Raw genomic sequence first — 24,249 nt, forward strand, 5'->3', positions numbered from 1 at the left:
TCTTTGAAACAGAAAATACTTGCAAAGATGTCTTGCAATGTGTATGTATTTCATAACCTGCTTTTTAGGCCCTGCTCATGAAACAACGTACTTTTTTTTCTCCACAAACTGTGAAAACTTTTTAGTGCTTAAGATATTAAGTGCTTAATTAATAGTTCTTAGCCCTATGTGAACTTTTAAAGTAAGTCCCCCACAGGCCCCAGAACACCCCACCGCTGGCTCCAAGTCCCTAGAGGCTCTTCGGGCGGGGTCTGTGCCCAGGGCGCGGACTGGGCAGGAGCCTGCGGCAAGGCCCGCTCCTCAACCCCGCGGCGGGCACCGCTCCCTCCGGACCCGCCGGGGACCCCCGGGCCGCGGAGCCCTCAGCGGGCGGCAGCAGCCGGGGGCGGGCCCGGCTGAGGAAAGGGCGGGCCGGGGGCGGGCCGGCGTGCCCGGAGGGAGCGGTCGGGTGGAGCCGAGCCCCCCGCCCGAGGCGGGCGCGGCGGCCACGTCAGCCCCGGAGCCGCCCCGCCCGCCTCCGGCCCAGAGCCGGATCCAGGATCCCGCCGCCCTTCCGCCGGCGCCGGGGGAAAGGCGCTGCCATCCCAGCCTGCCCCGCGCCCGGCCCGCTCGCACCGCCGGCTCCCGCAGCCCCGAGCCCGGGGCCGGCCCCGCTCCGCGCTGCGGGGAGGGCAGAGCGCGGCGGCCGCCCCGCCCCGGTGCCTCCCCGGCCCTCCCGCCGCAGCCCGGCCCCGGCCCCGGCCCCGTGGGGCTCCGACCTTCTCTCTCCCGGCGGTGGCGGCGGCTCCCGGCACGGGGCTTATCTGCCCGGCTTTGTCTGTGAGGGGCGTCCGCAGCCTGCCTGGCGGGCAGCCCCCGCCCCGGGGCGGCGGCCGGCCCAGAGCCAGCGGCCCCTTGCGCGGAATGAGCCCCGGCGCTGCTGAGGGGTGAGTATGAGCCCTCCTGCACCCGCCTCTTTAATGCGATGCAGGTGCGTGGCTTTTAGTGCCATTCGCTGAAGCTGTGCATGGTTACCCCAGTTAAGGTAACAATTAAGAGATGGTCTACCACTTGTGTGGTTTTCAGAAGGAAGATAATTAGCCATCCAGAAACTTCAGTGCTCACGTGCAGTCCGCAGAAGCTGATGGTGGGGTGCATTACTAACCGGTGTTTATTGAAGAGATCGTATTTAATTGTTTTTTCTTCTGTTATCTTACAGGGTTTCTCTTTAGCAAGACTCGTGACATGAAGTAGAACAGGCATTTTGAAGAGCTCTGCCATAAATACAGATGTATCTCTGAATGTTGGCACATTTACTGGAGACTCTTCCCAAAGTCTGTTTGAATCAGAGCCTGTGAAATTTCCAAAAGCTTCATAATGGAGTTTTTAGCATCCAAAGGAGATTATATTAGGTATTTCAAAAGGTCTTTATTGCTAGTTTTAGTATGTGTAATAGTTCTTGTGTGCACTGATCAGGACTACTATAGTTTACTTGGAGTATCCAAAGAAGCAAGTAGTAGAGAAATACGACAAGCATTCAAAAAGCTGGCATTAAAGTTGCACCCTGATAAAAATCAGGTAAGTTACCTTTTTCACAAGTCAAAGGTGTTGACTTAATGGATCTTAGTGTTTAAACAAAAAGCAGTTTTAATGTATCAAAAATGTGTGTCTGTTGTTGGGTAGTTAGCACCTGATAATACAGTTCGACTCAGATTTTCTACAGAGAAAATTTACAAAAAGTGGTTGAGTTGTCATACATGATTTTGTTGAATTTGGGCTGCATTAAATTTCCATAGTGAAAAGAGTCAAGATTCTTTAATTCTCACTTATATTTTTGTAACTAGAGGAAAACTTATTTGTGTACCATATTACCTTGTTGGTAAGCTGTTGAGTTTTCCTCTTTCCGTTTTGTTTTGGGGCACTTGCTGTTTCCCTGCCCGAATCATGTAAGAACAGCCTGTTCTGAGACATCAGTCTCCAAGTATCAAATAGGACAAAACAGACATCCTGGGGTCAGGGAAATAAACAGACATCTAAGGGATAACAGTGGAGGTTACTCTGGACTACCTGGAGAGAGAAGATTGGAATGGCTCAGTCTGTGTTAGTGTATTTCTCAAATACAAAGACATCACTTTTAGACGTCATCAGTTTTTCCTTTAAATGACTTGAAATAAGCAGAAATCCACAGGAAATAAAAGGGTTTAGAACTTTGTATGTACATCTGCATGGAGTCCCAAAAGACAGCAGTATTTCATATCAGCTCAGGGCCTGCCTTCACTGACCACATTGGAGTGTCTGACAGTGCTCAGCGAAAAAGCCAAATGTCAGCAAAGTTAGGAATGCCAACTTGTAGCTATGAAATGAAAGTTTTGCTTTCTCTGTTGACCCTTTCAAAATAATGGCCTTTGGGGTCAGATGCTGTTGTTTCTGAGCCTGTAAATACTACTAAAGATTTTTCAACAGGTTATTTTCAACCTTATATAAATGGTATATAGAAGATGAGCCCACCTAGCTAAAACAAAAATCTTAAGAAGAAGTGTATTTTAAAACAAATGTGTAAGCAGAAGTTAAAAGAGCAGGACTGTGTGGCACATTTTGCACACCACTGTTACACTGCACCTGTGCAGATCCCAAACTTGGATTCAAAATATGTCTGCAGATTTTTCACCATTCTAATTCCCAAGCTACCTAGAACAAAAATGCTTTTTAAGTAAAAGGAGGAGGCATCTGTTTACACTGTCAAGACCAGAAGGGATGAATCTGTCTCTAGCAGAGCTTTTGAACTGGTCAAGCAGGGATTCTAGGGGAATGGAAAATATTATGGAGGAAATGGTATGTCTTCATTCTTGAGTATTTTTTTAAATTCCACTGAAGAGAGAGTTGAAAAAAGAGGGTTCACTGGAGGGTGTTACAGCCTCCTACCAGTTCACTTTGTATTTCAGTTGGTACTTGAGTAAGGATGGAAGAAATAAGAGGGCACAGCTGGCTTCAGGAAAGGAAAACTTTACTCTAGCTTGATTTGAGATCACAGTGCAATGTCTGCTTCCATCACAACTGACATCCTTAGCAGGGATATAAAAATATTTCCAAATACCATTTTTTCAGCATTATATACACTATATGGTTTATTAATTAATTACTAATTATAGTTTTCCTTACATAGAATGATCCAAATGCACATGAAAACTTTTTGAAAATAAATAGAGCATATGAAGTACTTAAAGATGAAGATCTACGGAAGAAGTATGATAAATATGGGGAGAAGGGTCTCGAAGATCAGCAGCAGGGAGGTCGTTACGAGAGCTGGCACTTTTATCGCTATGATTTTGGTAAGTTATGATGTGTGTTTGTGATTTGCTTAAAACAGGCACAAGGAAATGCCATATTCAGATCTGTATCAGACCTTTCACATGTTTCTTATGTACCCTCTCCAGATTGCTGTCTGCTGTCTAGATTCTGTAGCTGTCACTTTCTCTCTGCTGGCCCAATATTTTATTTACCCTGTTAATGGCTACCCAAAGGTGCAATCTATTTACCTAGCCTTTTGTTCCTGCTGCTTGCCTTTTTATAGGTCAGCTAACTTCTTGTTTATTTTTTTTAAAGTGCAAAGATTTTTTTTCACTTAAATGTAAGTGTTAATATTTCATCAGGATTCTTTTTAACTTTTTAATGCAGGGAGACCTTCAGGGGGATTTTGAGAGGAAATTTTTGCACTGTCAAGCCTATTTGATATGCAGCTATGCAATTAGGCATCAGTAAAGAGGTAGCAGAAACTGAAAAAAAGAACAGAATCATACCTAAAATGATCTTGACACAAGTTACTTAATGTTTGTCTCAACAAATTTTAGGTAGTTGTAGGGAAAGGCTGCAATGAATGATTCTCAGAGCTACTGTAACAGGAGTAAACTACAACAGGGAACTGAGGAACATAGTTGGATTGGGATGAAAGAGACAGCTGAAAGGAACCTCTACCTTGGCAACAATTTTTTTCTAGTGTTGTTTTATTTAATATGTCCCAATCTCTAAGAAATTAATGTCTGTGCAGATTGAAATTGAATAAACCAGTGGCACAAGTATCACAGGAAAATATGGAAATTAGTCTAAAACTTCTTCAGATAAACAGATTTAAATTTTACCTCCCTGAAGTTTCACTGCTTGATTGAGAAACAGTATCCTGAAATGTCTATTAATCAGTGATTTAGGGAGCATCTATTTTTATATTTTATGTGTGTGTGTGTATGTATATAAAAATAGCTTTATATGTATTTATATGTATGGATGAGCATATGTACTATATTACATGAGATATAAATGAAAAGTAATATAAAAAGTACCTTGTCACCTGTAGATATTAATTTCTCTCATTATTTATTTGCATTTGATCCTTGTGTACTTCAGGTGAAATGACATCTCAGCGTGTTATGTACTGTAAAAATCTGCAACCATAGTAGCATAATATGATGCTCTTTAATAGCATTTTTGGTACTCTGCACTGCCTTTCTTGTGTAGTTGAGGTTGTGTAGTTGAAGTAGTAGAGTATTTTGTAGTGATGCCCTAGGTAGGACTGGTTAGTTTTGTCTTCCTTTGTTCTAGCCACTTCATTCCACTGCATTCACACACACACGTTGCTAGTGGGAAAGCCTGTGGCTGGAAACACCTTTTGATATAAATTTTTGGGTAACCAGAGGCTGAGAAAGTGTGGAAGTTTCTGGACATTACATAAAGCTCTCAATGAGAGCTGAGGCTTCTTGAATTTTAATCTGACAGCTGGATAATGTTATTTCTAACATAATTTCTCTTGCCATAACAGCAGTAGTTCTAACTCTCTGCTGCCTTCATGGTTGGTTACTTAATTATCTAAAGAATGTTTTGATAGTGGCTGTGGTAGCATGAGAGTGAGTGAGCTAGCAAGAGGTTAAACTCAGGGTCCATCATACTAAACAGGGACAGCATTTTTGTAAAACTTCTTTGGCAGCTTAGTATTTCAACTTAAATCTACTGTCTTCTCTTGTGCATAAGATGGTAGTTTGTGTGTTTTAAAGGTGAAAAATAAAAGCAACTGTTGGGTTTTTTTAATAGGTATTTATGACGATGATCCCGAAATTATAACACTGGATAGAGGAGAATTTGGTAAGTTTTTTAAACATGACAGCCCAAAGTACAATTTTTACATATTGAGCTGTGTCTTGGTAGGCTTTTCTTACCTATCTTTACAAACACATGTTGGAGAATCATCTTCACATGAGAAAACAAACAAGAAAAAAAACCCCTTAATGCTTCCTGTTAAACACTAGCTAGAAAATCAATCAATATCAATAAACAGTGTACATTAAGTTTTAGAGCTATTTTGTGAGGTCTGTAAAAGGAAATTATTTGAATTAAAATTTTGTTACTCCTAATTTATCGTCTCTGTTTCTCTTCAATAAAAACACACTTGATAGAACTTTTCCAATATAATTTTTTCTGTGAAATCCAGTCAATTGTGTGTATTTCAAAACAAGACGGTGATACCAGATACTAAAAACACAGCTAGGAAGAACAGGGTGTGGAAAGATAACAGTTTCTCTGTGAATATTGTCCAGCTTTTTTTTCTTTGTTGTTTGTAACTAAGAGAGGTTAGAGTAAAAATACTGGATTTTGTGTGATTTTTCATCTGCATATTGAGTACAGTTTCCCATGTGCAAGATTGGACCCACATGCTGAATTAGTCTTGTAAACTGTTCTAAGAGCAGACCCTCATGATGCTTTCCCTGAGACCACAGTCTTGCTTTGGTTAATCTATTTGCAGGGCCAACATATTCCTTAGTTGTCTTTTTTGTGAGGATATTTTAATACAGGCAAATAAAGGTTACAAAATCCACTACACAAAAATTGGACAGGCTGAAAGCCAAGTAATTAAAGCTGATAACTGCTCTTTGTGTATATTTTGTTGCTGTTGTTTTCTTTCATAAGCAAGATGATTTATGTTTCCCTTGACTTTTCTAGTAATTATATTAACTTGGATTTTTAAATTACATTAGACATGATTTCTTCATAAAAATACTGCCAGGTGAGACTCACTAAATACCTAAAGTAATATAAAGAAATGGAAAATTCTGGTGGGTAAAAATCTTTTAGAATTTGTATTTTGTAACTACACTTACACTATCACACATTTCAGCTAGAATAATCTGCAGACAGTACTTTTTTTCTTAATTAGTAGAACAAGTGCTGAAAGTCAGGGTGCTGATACCTTCTGAAATAGGATTTCTATGCACCTGCCTACAACAGCATGTTCATCTGAGTTACTGTTACTGTGCCTGACATTAAATACTTAATACAGATTTTGGGGAATACAGTATAGCAAAAGTGTACATCCTAGATGTAACTACATTGCAGATGTGCATGATTTACCTACAGTTTTCTTCTGTCCATCTAGATGCTGCTGTTAACTCAGGAGAACTGTGGTTTGTGAATTTTTATTCTCCTCGATGCTCCCACTGCCATGATTTAGCACCTACGGTACGTAAACCAAGTAAATGAACTCTGAAAATTCGTTGGTTTCATAGCATAAAACTTGATGAAGTAGATTTTTACACTGAGGCTGAAACCAAACACAATTCAAAATGCCAGAAATAAAACGTGCTCATTTTTCATTATATCTTTATAGGAAAATAGCCTCTTTTTTGGCTTTTTTTTTAGTGGAGAGAATTTGCTAAGGAGCTGGATGGAGTGATACGCATTGGAGCTGTGAACTGTGGAGATAACAGAATGCTTTGTCGAATTAAAGGGATTAACAGTTACCCCAGTCTGTACGTTTTCAAAACTGGAATGGTGAGTGATAAGACTTCAAGTGTTGTTAGAATGAAATCTGGAGAAGTGTTTCTTTAATACTTGTTCAGTCAGAGTGATTTTTTTATAAAGATCTTCCTTTATATTATGTTACTTCCTTTACTGATAAATATAACTTTTTCTTTACCTTGGTCAAATTATTTTATAAAGTTAATGTCAAAAATGTATTTGTTAATATATATGATTTATATATTTTTTATATATATATATATATATATATATATATAATTTGAAATAAATGCTAATATATTTTTACAATTGTTTTTCTGAATAATTTTTCTGTGCAACATATCACTTCTGATTGGGAAGCTACTGTCAGCAGAGGTGCTGTAGCTAAGCCAAAAGTCTCCTTGAACAGACTCTTATAGTGTTGTAAAGGACTTTTCAAGTACAAAGCACAGTCAGTGGTTTGGAGTCTTAAAGAATATGACCATATGCCTAAAGAAACTTGGAAATTGCTTCTGCAAGATTCCCTCCATGCTACCTGCATGATGTGTGTCACTCTTTATAGCTGCTTGCTAAGTCGTGGTGCTGAGGTGGTGTACAAAGTGCGCTTGAATAGATGGGTACATTTTGACAATGATAAGTTTTAAGAAGTTGAATGCTAGAGTGATGTAAGCAATTTTTATTTAAATAGAAATACTGTCATTGGGAGTTAGTGTTTCTAAGACTAAATTATCCTCAGGTTGCAGTGTTTGGAAAGAAATCACATCACAAAACGTGATTCTTTAAATTAAGGTTAAATTTCAAACATTCTGATGGGGAGGGAGAGAACAGTTAGGGTGGTAGTGGGAGGTGGTCCTCCAGTTGCTTAAGTACTCTTAGAAGAACATAGTAGGTTTTGGGATGGGGTTATTTGCCTTTTTTTTTTCTTAATTTTATAAGCTTTACTTTTTGTCTTCTATAGCAACCAGTGAAATATTATGGAGACAGGTCAAAAGAGAGCTTAAAGAACTTTGCCATGCAGTATGTTACAAGCACAGTCACTGAGTTATGGGCAGGTAATGTTCACGTGTTTAGCTTGGGGGGCTGTTGTTGAAATTGTTTTTACTATATAAAATGGGGCAGAAACTATGCATATGACTGAATCTGTCAACTATTTCTAAGTCTTCTTTTTGAGAATAAAAATAGTTCATGTAATTTGCTAATACATATAAATATAAAACCTTGTTTCATGGTCATGTTTAACTAGTCGCAAACTGATGCAAATTGCTTCACTCTTAGGAAATTTTGTAAATGCTATTGAAACTTCATTTGCATCCGGTGTTGGTTGGCTGATCACCTTCTGTGCTGAACGTGGAGGTATGTATATTAAATACTTTTTAAATAATGTGACAAAAAAAGGATTTCTGTTGATAGCAGTGTAATCCCTTTTGCTGCTAAAAAACATCTTAGGTCACCACAGTACTGGCCTGTGGGTCATTTGAGCTCTCTGTTAAAAGCAGTTGGACAAAAGGGACATTACAGAAGCACAATAATGTAATATTTCCATTAATGTCTTCTAAGTCATTGAAGCAGCACTGGAGTGTAACCCATCAGGAAGGGAAGTGGCAGGAAAGGTTTGTCCCTTCAGTTTCCAGCTCAGGTGACAGTCAGTGCTGAGGTACGTGCCAGCTTCTCATGATAGCTGAGTAGCAGAAAGGCTGTATCTCCCCCTTAAACCACCAATATTAAAATGTAGCTGAATAAGTTCCAAGTTAGGTTTGCACACAGTAATTGGCTCGTACCACTGGTTTCACATCAGAGTAGTTTTTTGTAGCTGTTTGTCCCTGGTTTTCTTGGGATCAGTATTGGATACAGTATATGAGAAGGTTACCTTGGTTAGCTGGTGGAGCTAAGTAAATGCACTACACCTTGGACAAATAAAGATTTCTCAGCCTTATGAGGAGACCTTTGTTCTAAGAACTGAATAGCCAGAGCTTCAGTCTTGGATTTACATTTGTAAATAGCTTGATTTCAAGTTGCAGACCTTTCGTTATTGAGTTTTCAGTTTTGTTTCATTTAAGGAGAAGCTGATCCCTCTTATTTTTTAGAAAAAAATCTGCATCCAAAGGCAACTGTTCAAAGTCTGGATGGATAATTAAAGCATATGATATATTTATAATAGTGAATTATTATTTGTATTGCAGAAAATGGATATTTCTCTTGAAATATCATTCCAAGACTCTTTGTAGACAGATTAATTTTTTTAAGTGATTAACAAATTTTAAAGGTCAGTCTTTAAAGAAAACAGTAAAATTGTTTAAATGAGAATTTTGTGTTGATGAAGCAAGAGAATGTTATTTGAGGGTTTTTTAACCTAGAGTAGACAGTCATTAAGTGCTGATTATTAGATATGACAACTCCAAGAATACTGGATGAACAGCCAGGAAGCATGCCATTAGAAATGGTCATGCTTTTTCGGAGGAAAGGGGCAATTCTAAGCAAGAGTCAATTTAGTGCATTAATAAGGTGAAGTTTTATGTTTGTAAATAAGTAATTTTTGTTTTGCAGATTGCTTGAGTTACCAAACCCGCCTTAAGCTAGCCGGCATGTTGGTAAGCAGTGTTTCACTTTGATAGCATTACCTGTTCTATTTAAAACAAAATAACAGAAGTGAAAGCTTCAAATTGTAACTAAAACTCTCACTGAGTTTGGTAGAACCAAGATATCACCTGCTAACTTTCAGAAGAATTGAATACTTTGCTTGAGTAGCTTTTGGAATAACAAAATTTTTTAAGAATTTTATAAAATAAGGATTAATATTATGTAATAAATTACAGTGTTGTTTTTTTTTTTTTTTCATTTTCTAAGTATTATAAATAATTGCCTGTGTTGGTATTTTCAAAAGCATTTCTGTACCTGAAATCAAAAAATACTTTTCTTTGTATTTGTTTTGTGTTGTTTTTTTCCTAATTACAGGAAGGTCTTGTTAATGTGGGCTGGATGGACTGTGGCACCCAGGGTGAGCTTTGTGATAATTTAGATGTCTCATCTAGTACTACTGCATACTTTCCACCTGGAGCCACCATAAATAACAAAGAGAAAGGAGGTGTTTTGGTATGACTTGTCTTTTATTATCTATTTATATAAACAAAGTGATAACCATGCTAAAGGAATGTATAAATCATTTCCTGACTGATGATACACAACTGAAAAGATGCTTTTTTCTTTTCTCTTCTACGCTGGTATGCTCTGCTGTGAGTTTATATCCCTGTGTCTGCTCAGGCAATGATCCTGGAGGTGATTCCAGTTTGCTGGGAGAGTGAACAGCAGCCTGTGACTGTGCCTGGCCACCTCCCCAGGAGCCTCCCTGAGCAGCTCTGGGAGTGCAGGGCTGGGAAGTGCTCTGTGACTGGCCCAAAGCTGCTGCCCACCTCTCCTAGGCAAACCTGGGAGTCTCTTCTCCCAAGTAAAAGCTGATAGGACAAGAGCAAATGGTCTCAAGCAAGGCAGGTTTAGATTGAATATTAGCAAATCTTTCTTCAGCAGAAGGGTTATGACGCCCAGAGGGATGTGGTTGAGTCACTATCCATGAGTAGACGTGGTTTAGAGTAGTGAACTTGGCAGCTGGTTACAGCTTGGACTCAATGATCTTAAAGGTCTTTTCCACCCTAAATGATTCTGTGGTCTTTGATGTGCCCCTGATTTTTTATTCCAGAAATAATGTACACTAGGTATCATAAGTTTGAGAATTGCTACCCTGACATGTGTGATAAAAGTACTCCTACGGTGTCTGTCAGTACAAATTTTATTGCTCAGTTCTATTCTAAAATTGCAACCCACATTTGTATGGTAGTTTTAACTTCCCTAATTGATGGGAGAAATTTCTGTTTGAAGCACGACTTATTCCTTTATTGTCACTACTGTTACCTATATTTTTAAAAGGAGGAAAATAAATTGCAACCTACCTACTCTGAACCTTTTAACTTACCAACTCCGTTACTGATTCATATTCCTTCCAAAATTTTACAAGTTAAGGAAACCTAAATATCTCTACAGTGCAGTTAAGGAAGGCTGTAAAACTAAATTGGAAATCCTGTAAATTTGATTGTTGGGTTTGGTGTGAAATTTAAATTTCACACTCTTTGGTCTCTGTCTTGACAAAATACAATTTCTTGAGTTGAATATTGTAGGCAAGAGAGCTAAAAAGCAGTATTCTGAGAGTGATGTTTGTGAAATTACATGTATGGAAAAGAAGTTGATCAAATAAAATATTATTAACTGCATTCTCCATTTGATTGAAGGGAACAAATCAGAACAAATTCCCTGACACTTTGAGTACTAATCAGGTTGATGTTTGTAATTCCTTGTAATAAAGACAGCTAATTTTCTATCCTAGTTTCTTAACTCCTTGGATGCCAGAGAAATATATCAGGAAGTAATGAAGCATCTCCCAGACTTTGAAATCATCTCTGCAGCATCATTAGAGGTAATTTTTTTAAAATATGCTATGATTTCTTCAAATAATATGTTTTTATATTTTTATTGTTATTTTCTATGTTTCTCAAATCCTGTTGACACAACTTAGTATTTAACTGAATATTACTACTTGTTTTCTGTACCCAAAATAATTTAACACTGTTTGTCTACATTTACTTCTGTTGTTTAGCAAAATAACAAAAGTAAGGGGAGGAGATTTCATAGGAATATAGGAAATCACAGAAATTGCCATTGCAACTCACTCTGCAACTGCAGTTTTCTAGTAATTTTTTGAATCAACTACATTGTAGAGAATTTTGGTTTAAGTGTGTTTTGTTTGGGAATTTAGAAAAGAAAAAGAAAATACTTGTTAATCCATGATAATTTATGTATGAACTGAAATTGAGTCTTAAAAGTAGCTCATGTCTTGGAGGAAAAACAAAAGTAAACCTCTTTCCACACTTGTAGCTGCACACAGCAGCATAATTTCCAACAGGAAATCCACACAGAAACAAAAACATTAGAGTGCAGCTTGTAGCCGGCTTGCTCTCAGATTTTTTCCACTTCCTTGATTGTGATGCAGTAAAAGGAAGTTTAGTGGAAGGATTGCATGAAAGAATTTGTTTAGTGGAGGTCTTTTGGAGATGAATAACTGGACATTTGCCTTTATAAAGCACAGAAAAATTTTACACGTTGGTGTAGTTGGGATTAATTTTTTGTGGTTTTGTTGGTTTGTTTTTTCCTGTGGTTTAAAGGACCGTCTGGCTCATCACCGGTGGCTGCTTTTCTTCCAGTTTGGGGAGGGGGATAAATCAAATGTGCAGGAATTTAAGAAACTGAAATTTTTACTGAAGGATGAGCATATTCAGGTAAGAGTGCTGACTCATCTAATGTTAAATGCTGTTTACATTCCAAGAACAAGTCACAGTTTTCATTGTTATTAGTTTTTACCAGCACATGCCACCTCTGGTACTGGAAGAGATATGCTATCATATAGTAGATCTGCAGTGAAGTGTTTTATTTAAAACAGTCACTTGCATTTCCTGCACGTTTTTAATAATTTAAAAGTAGAAAGAGATTATCTTTTAAATCTGCTCTGTTGTTGGAAATGTTCCTGCAGATCCCATTCAGTTAATAATTATAAATTAACATTCCAACATCAAATTTACATGTGTGGAACTATATTTTAATTATTCAGAAAACCATGTGATCATGTTGATTATTTTCTTAATAAAAAGAAACCAAGTTCAAACTTTGCACTAAAGGTCGACAGATTGTATTATTCCCTAAAGTATGTATTTTTTTAAATTGTTGCTTTGACTAGAAGAATTTTAATGTTACATTTATTTTAGGTGTCTTCTTGCTTCCTTGCTGTTATATTTGGAGGGGGGGTAAAAGAAAATTCTTTAAGTTTTTATTCCCCATTTTGGCCTTTAAATTAAAAATTAGCAAGGAACCTAATATAGTTATGCTGGTCATTTGCCTTGAACATCAATTTTTCTTAAGATCTCTCTTTATAAAAAAGGCTATCAGTTTTCCATATTTTTAGCTTTGTTTTCTAACTCTTACTTCCTCTTAAAAATGTTAATTGATATAAATTAGGCTGTTTTAATTAAAATGGCATTGTCTGTTAAATATAGGTTGGGAAGTTCGACTGCCTTTCCTCACCAACCATCTGCAACAAACTATATGTTTATCAGCCTTGTTTAGCAGTCTTCAAAGGAAAAGGAACTGGGGATTATGAAATTCATCATGGTAAGGGAAACTTTGGCAAGTTTAAATCATGACCTAATCCCTTTGAGGTGACAAAATCTTTGCAAACCATGTTTTTTTTCCCAAAGAACAGTTTTGTAGCTTTAATATTTGCTATATTTCCTCTGACCATAATGTAGCCTCACACAGCCTATTTATAATTTCCTTTGATTTTCTTTTTTCTATTTTTCCTGGGTAAGCAGTCATCAGATGCTGAGGGATGTAGTTTGTCTTTGCAGTCTGTTTCAACATCATTTGCATAATGACATACAGATGAAATCTCTGAAGCTGATCAGGACAGCTTTTGCTTGGGCAGGATAACCAAAGAATGTTGTAAGGCACACCCTTCAGAGAGGCCTGACATGCTGTTACACAGTGCAGCCAGTTTGACAAACTTGGATTTGGTTTCATGTACCACTGCACTAATTCCATGCTTTGTTAACTTCTGTCCAAGATAATGAGACTTTTACCACTTACTTTCATTTCCAACATCACAGTTTCCTTTTAGGAAAGGCTGGAACTGTGTTACTATTTATTACTGAAAGGATTCAAAAATGCTGGTTGAAGAAGAAGAGAGCCTAAAGCCAAACTGTAGCTTGCAGGAACAGGTGTAGCTTCATCCAGAATGTGGCACAAGGCAGTTATGCAAGATGAAGTTCTCATTTTTCAGCCTTTGAGGTATTAAAAACAGCTGCTAGGATTAAGTCAGAACCTCAATACTGTTATAAACAGGAAAAGTGAAAAGTTTTTCACTGTTTAGAAAAGATTAGGCCTATCAAGGGGGAGAGATGATCCCATACATCTAATGATTGGTATCTAACGAAAAGCCTTATATACTTCCTGTATATACATTGCTGAAGAGAGGGCAATAAGAGCTCACATCCATGCAGCATTTTTATAATGGTGTGGATTTCAGTGGAAGAGAAGTACATTGGACTTCAGTGCATTTTTTTCTGAATGGTTTGGTTTACTATTTAGAAAATAGATGGCATGTAGAACATTTACCAATAGCCATCTCACTCCAGTCTATGAGAAAATAATCCTCAAAACAATCAGGCTTTTTTATATGCTCTGTTGAAGGGCTTCAACAGTTTAAAATCTAAGAACAGTAATAAATCTTGGTAAGTCATTGTGCAGTGACTTGAGATTTGGTTAACCTGAAGCTCTTGTTCACAGACAAACTAATTTCTGCTGACAAATATACAAAGGTTATGAAGAGACTGGACCTTTGCCCACTGGAGCTGTGTGAGCAGGAATTTCAGTTACACCTAAATAGCTGTGATTTATCAATATAATTTATTTTGCTTGAAGTTTTTACCTTGTCAATCCCTTTGCCAAGTCAAGTGAATCTAAAATTGTACTTTTAAATCCAACACAAGTAAGATGGTAAAATGACCAATAATCCTGTCACAAAAAAATTCATCATTTTGTTTGACAAAAACATGTTTTGTCTTGGATAAAGTATTTATTTGGCTAATATTGGGTAACTGTCCAGTTTAATATTTAGCCACATATCAACTATCAACTATAGTATGTTCTGCCTGTGTAGGTTTGGACAGTTTAACACTGTCCTCCTAAGGAAAAGCAACATAATTTTATGCCAAATTTACTTAAGCAGGCTGGGTTTAAAGATGAGACAAGGGAGCTGAAAGACTCCTATTGCTTTCAAAGAGTTTTTTAATTTCACCTCTCATAGGTAAAAATTTAATTTCCTTTCTATGTTGTTTTTTGAAGGAAAGAAGATCTTATATGACATTGTTGCATTTGCCAAAGAAAGTGTGAACTCCCATGTCATCACACTGGGACCTCAGAATTTTCCTGACAAAGATAAGGAACCATGGCTTGTGGATTTCTTTGCACCGGTAAATACTTGATATCTATATGTTCCTTCTTCTAAAATCTGTTCTGTAACTATGTAACAAGGTGCTAAGGAGTAGCTTGAAAGTGCCTTTCAGCATCATGAGAGGATGTTCTAATTCCTCATTCCCTGGCAGCTCTAGTTCCTAACTGGGTTTTGCATTTAGCGGGTTCTGTTGTCAAAGCAGCAGATTATTAATCTCGAATAGTCTCCTGAGAGCTACCTGTGGGAAAAGCAATTGCACTTACTTGCATTTTGTCTTCTAGTGGTGTCCTCCTTGTCGAGCCTTGTTACCAGAGCTGAGAAAAGCATCTAAACATCTTTATGGTCAGCTTAAATTTGGAACACTAGACTGTACTGTCCATGAAGGCCTTTGCAACATGGTAAGCTGCAGGAACTAAAAGTAAAGAAATACAAATATAATCCTTTCAAACATTTGAATTGGGGGGTAGGAGGACATGGGCAGACAATGTTTGTCCTTTAACATTGCTTTCCTCAAGGGCAGTAAATTGAACAGGCACTTGTATCATAATTTTTTTTAAGGAAGCAAACTATATATAGGTAATAATGCAGAATACAGGTCAGATTTTATTCTAATTTCGTAGTGTTACTGGAAGACTTCAGAAGTCTTAGAATTTAATAATTCTGGGGGCTGGGGTTAGTGTCTGAAAACACATGGAAAATGAGCAAAAAAGGACGAACTTTGTCAAGTTTTATTTAGACGTGTTTACCCACTGAGGAATTCAAGTGATTGGAACTGACTGTGTTCAATGGTAAACAATAGTTATTCACACAGTACAAACATTCCATCTGAGGACTGGGAATAGTTTTAAAGCTAAGGCTTAGGAGGCCCATGGATTAATTCTTGTATTTGTGGAGCATGGCAAAAGAATTCCTGTCTGGTTTTTAAATTGAGAACACACTATACCATCTCTGAATACAATTGGCACCTTCTCTGTACTGATTTGTTATGGTGTCAGATTCTCACCTGCATGTAAGCCTGAGCACTTGTACTGTACAAACTGAACAGATGATCAGCCTGAGCCACCAACACCAGGGACAGTTAGAGGCAAGTCCAAGAGCCTTAATCATTCTGTGCAATTTGTTATTGTCTGTTTTATCAGCATAACATTCGAGCTTACCCAACAACAGTTGTATTCAATCAGTCTGATGTTCATGAGTATGAAGGACATCACTCAGCTGAGCAGATCTTGGAGTTTATAGAGGTATGTAAATGATAATGTTGGTTGCAGTCGTGTTCTATGCAGTTCATACACAAATACATTCTTCAGTTGGAAGATTCTAAGATTTTTTTTTTTTTATTGGAGAAGGAAAATAAAAGGCGAAAAAACTTGGGACAAGAAAAGTGATCCAGCAACTGTCAGTGAGAGACTTGACAACTAATGGATTAATTTCCCTACTCTGCCACATAATTTATTTGAGATCATTAGCAAATAAAGAAAGATGCCTTCCAATCTGCAGAATAATAGTAATGATTTCTGTCTTATGGAGAGGATAAATGAATTAATATTACATCACTTCCAACTTTTAAGGTGGAAATGCTTCACATACACACCTTGATATAGGAGGGGGTTCACATTTTTGTCAATTAGATTGCTGCTGTCCACATTTTTCAGCTGTCCTTGAACTTTCTTAACTCACAGAACTCCAAATTACTGGTATTGATCACTGTTGATGCTAGAGTTCTGGCACCCAGCTTGGCTCCAGCATTCAGGTTCACTGCTATATCCACAGGGTATTTTTCACTTTTGGAAAAGACATTTCTCTCCAGGTAGCTCAGAAAAAGCATCTTAAGAGCACACATGCAGAAACAGGTGGAGATTAGTCTTTCAGCTGGTCTTCAGAGACCCATAGTGCACTATATGTATTCTTCTGCATTCCGGCTTAAATAGCATGGCTGAGTTTTGTAACACCTGTTTCTGCCAGATAAGCTGGATTTCTAGGTTTTTACCTTCTTTTATTGAGAAAAGGCAGAAAACCTCCCTTTTGGAGCCTGGGTATACTTTTTTGATAGTTTTTCTCAACAAATTAGGCATATGATTTTTGGGTTGAAAGAATGTCTTTTGGTGCTTCTATGCCTTTCAGTGGTGTGGAGTCTTCCCTACCAGAGCAGCAGGCAAACTTCACAGAACATTCTCGAAATTTGGCACAGTCTGTTTGTACATGCTGGCTCTAGATAGGGATACACTGTGCAACAAAGAGTAATGTCCATGAGCTGTCTTTATTTAGGATCTTAGGAATCCATCGGTGGTGTCCCTAACACCAGAGACATTTGCTGAATTGGTTCAGAGAAGAAAGCGAGAGGAGATCTGGATGGTGGACTTCTACGCTCCGTGGTGTGGACCTTGTCAGGCCTTAATGCCAGAATGGAAGAAAATGGCCAGGGTAAGTCACAGTCAAACACTTCTCTGCTTTTGTTCGTCTTCTGGGAAATTGCTGAGAGGGCACAACTGCTTTCTTAAGAGAATTGTCAGCTGAGAAAATTCAGAGTCCAATGCTGCCACCAAAACAGGCAATTTCTACCTGACAGTTTTGTATTGCTTCAAATAAAAAGTTTCCATTTGACTTTTTAAAAGCTTCAATACACTGATACTGTAGTCCAGTTTTCATGTTGATTACAAGTGTGTAAGGTCATTACAGTGTTTTGTTATTTGCAAAAGTAATATTACTGTACTGACAACCATTCCTGGAGGTGTTTACAGGAATGTGAGCTAGAAAACTTGGGGGGAAAAGAAGGGCTTTGGAAACAAGCCTAAAGTGACTTTGAGATGTTTAGAACTCGACTAGGAATTATAGCCAGGATTTACTATTCTGATGGAATGTCTGTGGAGTGTTAGTAGCTCTTAGGAGACGTTCAGTAATCATCAGCTTCCCTGCCCATGCCAGCTAGCTCGAGCCTTTGCAAGAAATAGCGTGTTCAGGACAGGCCCACTGTGACACTGCTGGCACATCTGCACTGCACCAGGATTGGCACAGCTACTGAGCTGGGATGGGACACACAGGAACAGGGCATTCTTTGCACTAATTAATTCCACTCCTGGCTGCCTTTGAGGTAAGGTAGGTGCCTTGTGAGCCATGTCCATGCAGCTTATACTAATTGTGTGCATGATGAGTGGCTGGCTCTGATACCACTGATCTGTTTACAGGTAAGAGGAAAGCCTTGTGATAATCTTGGTCTGTTTTGTTCAGATTTTTCCCTCAACTAAGAAGTATTACTGAAATTGTAGTAGTATTGGTTAACATATTTGATGGTAGGTTTTCTTCCTTCTTTTTCAGATGTTAAATGGATTAATTAGTGTAGGCAGTGTGGATTGTCAAAAATATTATTCTTTCTGTCACCAAGAAAGTGTGAGGGGCTATCCTGAAATCAGACTCTTTCCTCAAAAATCAAACACGGCTCATCAATATTAGTAAGTACATTGCTTCAGTTTGGGAAACATTCCATGATGTGAAACAAGACAAATACACCTCTTCTGCTGTGTAGAAGAGGTTTATCACAGCTATTAAAATAGGTTGTTAGGATATTACTGTACTGGATACCATTGGCTTTGTTACTTCAAACTAGTGATTTTATTTTGCCATTTCAGTAATATGAAATGACACAGGAGTCTTCATTTTTATTTACTCCCTTTCTTGTCTTGGTCTTCTAGTCCTTAATTTTATAGGTTTTAATTCTATCTGTGAGACTTTTCATTCATTCAGATTTGAAAGCAGGGTAGAAATACATCCTAAAGCATATGCATTTACATTCTTTATTTGATTATCACCACTCTTCAGAGTGGGTTGTTTGTCAAGTTTTTTTCCAGAATAATTCAAACTACTGTGCAACAGGCTTTTTGTTTTTTCTTTAACATTTTTACAGTAGCTACAATGGATGGCACAGAGATGCCTATTCACTCAGAGGCTGGGCGTTGGGGTAAGTTACTGCACTCAACTTTGTTCACAAGCTGCTTGCTAGGATAAATAAATACTTAGATACTATGTAAATCAAGAAGTAGAAACACTTGGGTATATTTATTGCTTAATTGAAGACATTCAACTTTCTACATGTTTTCACTTACTGCTTTTAAAATTTGGAGAAATAGCATACTCCTTGCTGTCCACCCACCTCCTGCAGACCATATTATTTTGTTTACTACATTTAAGAAGTTATTCTCCTATAGCACAAAGTGTGAAATAGGGATTTCCAGACTGCTCAAGTTCTCAATTTCAGAAGCTTTTCTTAAATGCAATTTGCATATTGTTTATACAAACAATATGCATATTAATGTATAAACAATTTGCATATTGTTTATACAAACAAACATTAAAGTTTGAATGTGCTCAAGTTCTCAATTTCAGAAGCTTTTCTTAAATGCAATTTGCATATTGTTTAAAGTTTGAATGTATTACAATTGTTACTCTTCCTTTACACAGATATTTACCACAGGTGTCTGTAGATCTCACCCCTCAGAGTTTCACAGAAAAAGTTCTGAATGGGAAAGATCATTGGGTCATTGATTTCTATGCGCCTTGGTGTGGACCTTGCCAAAATTTTGCTCCTGAATTTGAGATGCTTGCAAGGGTATGTTTTTATATGTACTGGCAGTTTGTTAAAATTGTAATGGTTCAAATCTTACTCATCAGCACTTCATTTCTTAGCAGTCATCCAAAAACCACAATACTTCCATGAGCCTCCTACTCATGGAGTGATGCACACTTCTAGGTCCCACTAGACAGTGGGCGTTGTCTCTTCCACAGACACACAGACACCCTCTTTTGAGAACAGATTTCAAATTTTGATGGAATGGTCTTTGGAGCTGGTGCGTGCTTTTGTGCTTTGCTCTGAATTCAAGTACAAGTGCTCTCTGAATACACAGAAACACACCTGACACAAGGCTGACAGTCTGGGAAGCAAGCAAGCAACTACTCTGAAATATTTCAAAGATTTGAGCAACACTTTTTTATTTTTAGCTGCACTGCTGGCTTGCTTATACTCACCCATGGAAACTTGTAATTTGTTTCTAATAAATATTTCTTTTCAGGCTGTTAAAGGAAAAGTAAAAGCTGGAAAAGTAGACTGTCAGGCATATGGTCAGACCTGTCAGACTGCTGATATCAGAGCCTATCCTACTGTTAAGTTTTACCCCTACCAAGGAACAAAGGTAAAGTGATACTGTGAGTAAATGTATTTCATTTCACCTTAAAACTAAAGAGAATACTATAGAGAGTTACTCTATAACTTATTAAAGTGAATTGTTTATATATTACTGTGTCAACAAATAATAATACCTAAAATAGTAGGATAGTGACAAATTGCAAATTAATAGAACTAAATAGAAGTAGAATTCTAATAGTAATTAACATGCAGGCTTAACCAGAATTAGGGTTTATTTTCCAAGGTCTTGGGTGACAAAATGTTTTTCAACCTTTACCAATTCCATCACCAACTACCCAAAAGTTGACTGTCTCTCTCTAAATGAAATATGGACAACTACATTTTGGCTAATGAGAAATATAATTAAATGTTGTTATTATATTGAAAGACCAATTTTGACATATAATGTATTGTAAGACAGATAATTAATGAAAAAGACATGGTTGTGTTGTTTCAAAAACAAACCTTATCAAAGTATTGCAATTATCAGTGGACTCTTTCAGATCAACATTTCCTACTAACAGAGTAATAGTATAAATTAAAAATACAAAGAGTATTCAGAGAGTTATAGGGAATTGCCTTTATTCTTGTAACACTAATAAATTGCAGAAATATTATAGTGACTTTTTAGATGTATTAATGCTGAAGAGAAAGTATTCAGTGGTTTCTGACAGAGAACTGGCTTAACTTACTTTCCTTTTTTTTTAACTGAATTTTTAATGGGAAGTTCTAGAAATCTTTCATCACACAATCCCACCAAATTCCATGAGATTTTCTGTGGTGAAGGGTAAAGACTTTCTAAGTCTTCAAAGTAGCCACCCACAGTGACAGATTTCACATAGATTAAAAAGTGGCAGACTTTGTAAGAGCTGTCTAGCTTAAACACTCAATAAATGTGAGCAAATTGTAACTATTTCAGGTTTCTTCAATGATCAGGACAAAATTAGCTGCTAGTTTTCAGAACTACACTAAGAGTGGTTCTTAGTACAATGCAAATTAGCATTGTGTAAACAGAGACAGAAATATATCCATGAATCATAAATCAAGCTACCAAGGCCATTGTATTCTGCCCTGCTTTCGTCTTGAATTTTGTCTGAAAATTGTGTAACATATTACCCATGTTCTATTTTTATTTTCTTTTAAGAAAAGTGTTCTTGGGGAATACATAGACAGCAGAGATGCAAAAGGTATAGCTGACCTTTTGAATGAAAAATTAGAAGCAATGGAAAAGAAAGAAAAAAGAAAAAAATCTAGAAATAAGGTAAGAACACTTACTGTGGAGCCTTTGCAAAAGACTTGCTGTAAATAATAACTATTTAAAATGATGTTAGTATTTGTTCTTTATCCATACTGTTAAATGCAAATTACAAAGGCAAGATTGGGTAAACTTAAGAAGATATTAACACACAGCTACTTAAGAAATGTTTGTCCAATTGAAAAATTATTGCTATTGAAAACTTGAAAATCATATGAAAAAATATTTTTGTTTGTAGTTTCAGAGAAACTCCATTGTTTATTTTCTTGTTACTAGGATGAACTCTAACTGGTACTGAAGGCAGATACAATTCAAAATATTCTGAAGCTGTGAAGATAGAAGACACCACAAGGAAAATATAAGGATAGTTACATTGAAGACAGGACGAGACACATGAAAACAAGTTGAGTTCACAGGCATACACGACTGTATGAGTTCTGTTAAACTGTGGGGAGATGAAAACATTTTGGTTTTGGTGGAGGCAATGTTTCTGCATGTCCCTCTTCTGATATACCAGCTACCTTCTTCCTGGCCAAACACTGGAGTTGACCAGAAATGTGGACTCTCATCACTTTTGCCTACCCATTTACTAGTTCCTTATATTTTTTTCTGTCTCTTCTCAAATGCTTTCTGAATGTGGCACTCAGCCTGTGGCTGAATATGCACTCGAAGCACTCTGCAATGCAGAACATAATGACGGATTGTCTATTTGAAAGACAAACAGTTGTACCTGATGATTATTCTGCTTTGGGGTTGCATTATTGTCTAGTCAATGGTTAAGAAATAAAATCAAGAACTGGTGGGAGGATATGTTTATTGAATTAAATTGCTCTTGCTCTCGAGTGGATTACTCTGTTGTGGCAGTGGTGATGCTACCTGGATGAACAGAACTTTGAAGAGCTTTAGTTGCTTGGTTTTGGGATTGTGTTTATTATTTTTTTTTTAAGTAAGAAAAAATAAAATAATTCAAATGTGGTATTAACTTTCAAAGTGTAAATTATGCAATAGAAGCATCTGGTTAAGTCATTAGATCATCACTTTTATCATTGTCTTTTTAAATATGAATGTATTCTGTGGGCATATTTAACCTCTTTTGGCATTACCACTTTCCCTTTCCCTGCAGACATATTTTTAGGTGGGTTTTTTGTTTGTTTGTTTATTTTATATAATCTTCAGGCAAGCAGGAGAGCAAGTGCCTTCTTTAATTTAATAATAATGAATACTGTACATTGCAGTGTCTCCTCATACTTCTTACTAGAATTCCTGCTCTAAAGAGTAATATTTTTCAGAGCTTCTCCATAGACAAGAAAAATTACAGCAGATGACAAAATGTCTGCAAACAACTGTTTCATGATTTCAATAAAATGCTCCCTAGCACTTGACAGATGGAATTCCCTCCCTGCTCTTTACGTATTTAGACCTAGCATGACTGGTCACTGTATTATGAGTATGACAAATTTGTAAATACATTGTTATTGACAAGTAACTTATTTCATGAAGAAGGCAGCAAGAAGTGAAGAGACAAGTAACTGAGACATTCAGCTGTTTTTCCCCTACTCTCAGGGTTGCCTCTATTGATTTTTCATTTTTGCAGCCTATTATTCTAAGAATGAAGAGACTGTTGCATCTATTTTTTAATAAAGTACATCTTCCTACATCCAAATTTAACTTCAAATTCAATCACAGTTAAAAATTAAAATTTTTAAAATAACTGTTCTGGTTAGTTTTTGCATATCACTGTACTGCAGTTCCCACCTTCCACACTCTTCTTGGAGAATGAGGTCTAGGAAAAGTTTTGAAACATATTTAGGCTGTGGGGAAGAGGATTTAGTTTAAATATCAATAAAGTTCATTTTGAAGATATAATTCTGTATCAATGTATTCTCTTTGTATCCAGATTTTTAAATTTGGTTTGAGAGACCAAATGGATGTGTATGGGTGGGGGAAAATAATCTTCCAAATTAGATGATGGAGATTTCTAAGATTTTGCACAATTTTCATGGATTTTTTAAAATAAAAATACTTAAAATGTTCTATTATTTAAAGTTTTCAAGAGGAATGCACAAGAATTTACTCCATTTACTGAAACTTGGCACCTGAAAACAGTGATGTTCCAATCCCCAATACTTTCAGCCTTGATCTTCTCTCTCTGCTAGAATTCACTACTAATTTTATATCCCCCTATATGTAAAGCCACCACAATTTTGATAATAAACAGCTAAAGGTAAATCATCAACATGATACTAAGTACTTACCCCTAACACTGAACAGACTCCTCCTTTTACTGCCAACTTTATAGGATCTAACAGACTTCTCTAGTTGCCAACAGATATTAATTACAGTTAGTTGAGCAAAAAAGAAGAATGCTTCCCAAATTAATGTATATGACCACTGTATTCTGCAGACTGTTTCTTGACTAAGACCACAAGAGCCATATTGGTTAAAATTTGGTATGTATTCTGCAGAAGCCAATACTTCCTGTAAGAAAATAACTACTTAAATGTCAGAGTTTCAAGAAAACATTCTAGAGCTGAATTAAGTAGGGGTTGGGTTGTTGTAAAAACACATTAGTTCTGGTGAATTCTTACTGTACAAGTGAGCTGACTTGGAAAATACAGCCTGAGGATACTCTGCTTTTTAGGTCTTAATAGACAAAAAGCAGAATATTGTTTTTCCATAAAGCAGTTCAAATGAACATGAAGAATATATAATTTCTGCATGTTATAGGCTGCTATGGAGTCACATGAAGTTACCTTATTCTTTTTCTACCTTAACAGACATGTTAACAAAAATACACGTCAGTCAGAATTAATTACAGCTCAACTAGAAATTCATATAGCTGACCTGATTTGTTTCCAGAAAATATTCTCCCTATAATATGTATTTTAAGTAATACTTATAATCCTGTCAGAAAAAGAAAACATTTTCTTTCTCTTGTTATGTACGTATGTGTTCATTAAGCAATCCCAGTTTTGCTGTGGTAGATATGTAACTCTTTCACCTGGCAGGTAGTTT

General features: G+C 37.0%; 1 protein-coding gene across 1 annotated transcript; it reads left to right on the forward strand.

The window, feature by feature from the left end:
- The first annotated feature begins 464 nt into the window (after positions 1-464).
- DNAJC10 (DnaJ heat shock protein family (Hsp40) member C10) lies at positions 465-23,100 on the forward strand. Its single transcript, XM_041473222.1, has 23 exons — positions 465-926; positions 1,199-1,557; positions 3,143-3,308; positions 5,059-5,109; positions 6,398-6,480; positions 6,661-6,792; positions 7,718-7,811; positions 8,035-8,112; positions 9,304-9,347; positions 9,712-9,849; positions 11,132-11,221; positions 11,967-12,080; positions 12,852-12,966; positions 14,698-14,825; positions 15,088-15,204; positions 15,946-16,047; positions 17,072-17,227; positions 18,119-18,252; positions 18,705-18,758; positions 19,259-19,406; positions 19,867-19,986; positions 21,124-21,240; positions 21,511-23,100. Exons 2-23 carry the CDS (start codon positions 1,357-1,359, stop codon positions 21,520-21,522), a joined length of 2,394 nt encoding a protein of 797 aa, XP_041329156.1. The 5' UTR covers positions 465-926; positions 1,199-1,356; the 3' UTR covers positions 21,523-23,100.
- The last annotated feature ends 1,149 nt before the right edge of the window (positions 23,101-24,249 follow it).

The sequence above is a fragment of the Pyrgilauda ruficollis genome, unplaced genomic scaffold (assembly GCF_017590135.1).
Source record: "Pyrgilauda ruficollis isolate IOZ18807 unplaced genomic scaffold, ASM1759013v1 scaffold3, whole genome shotgun sequence".
Lineage (NCBI taxonomy): Eukaryota > Metazoa > Chordata > Aves > Passeriformes > Passeridae > Pyrgilauda > Pyrgilauda ruficollis.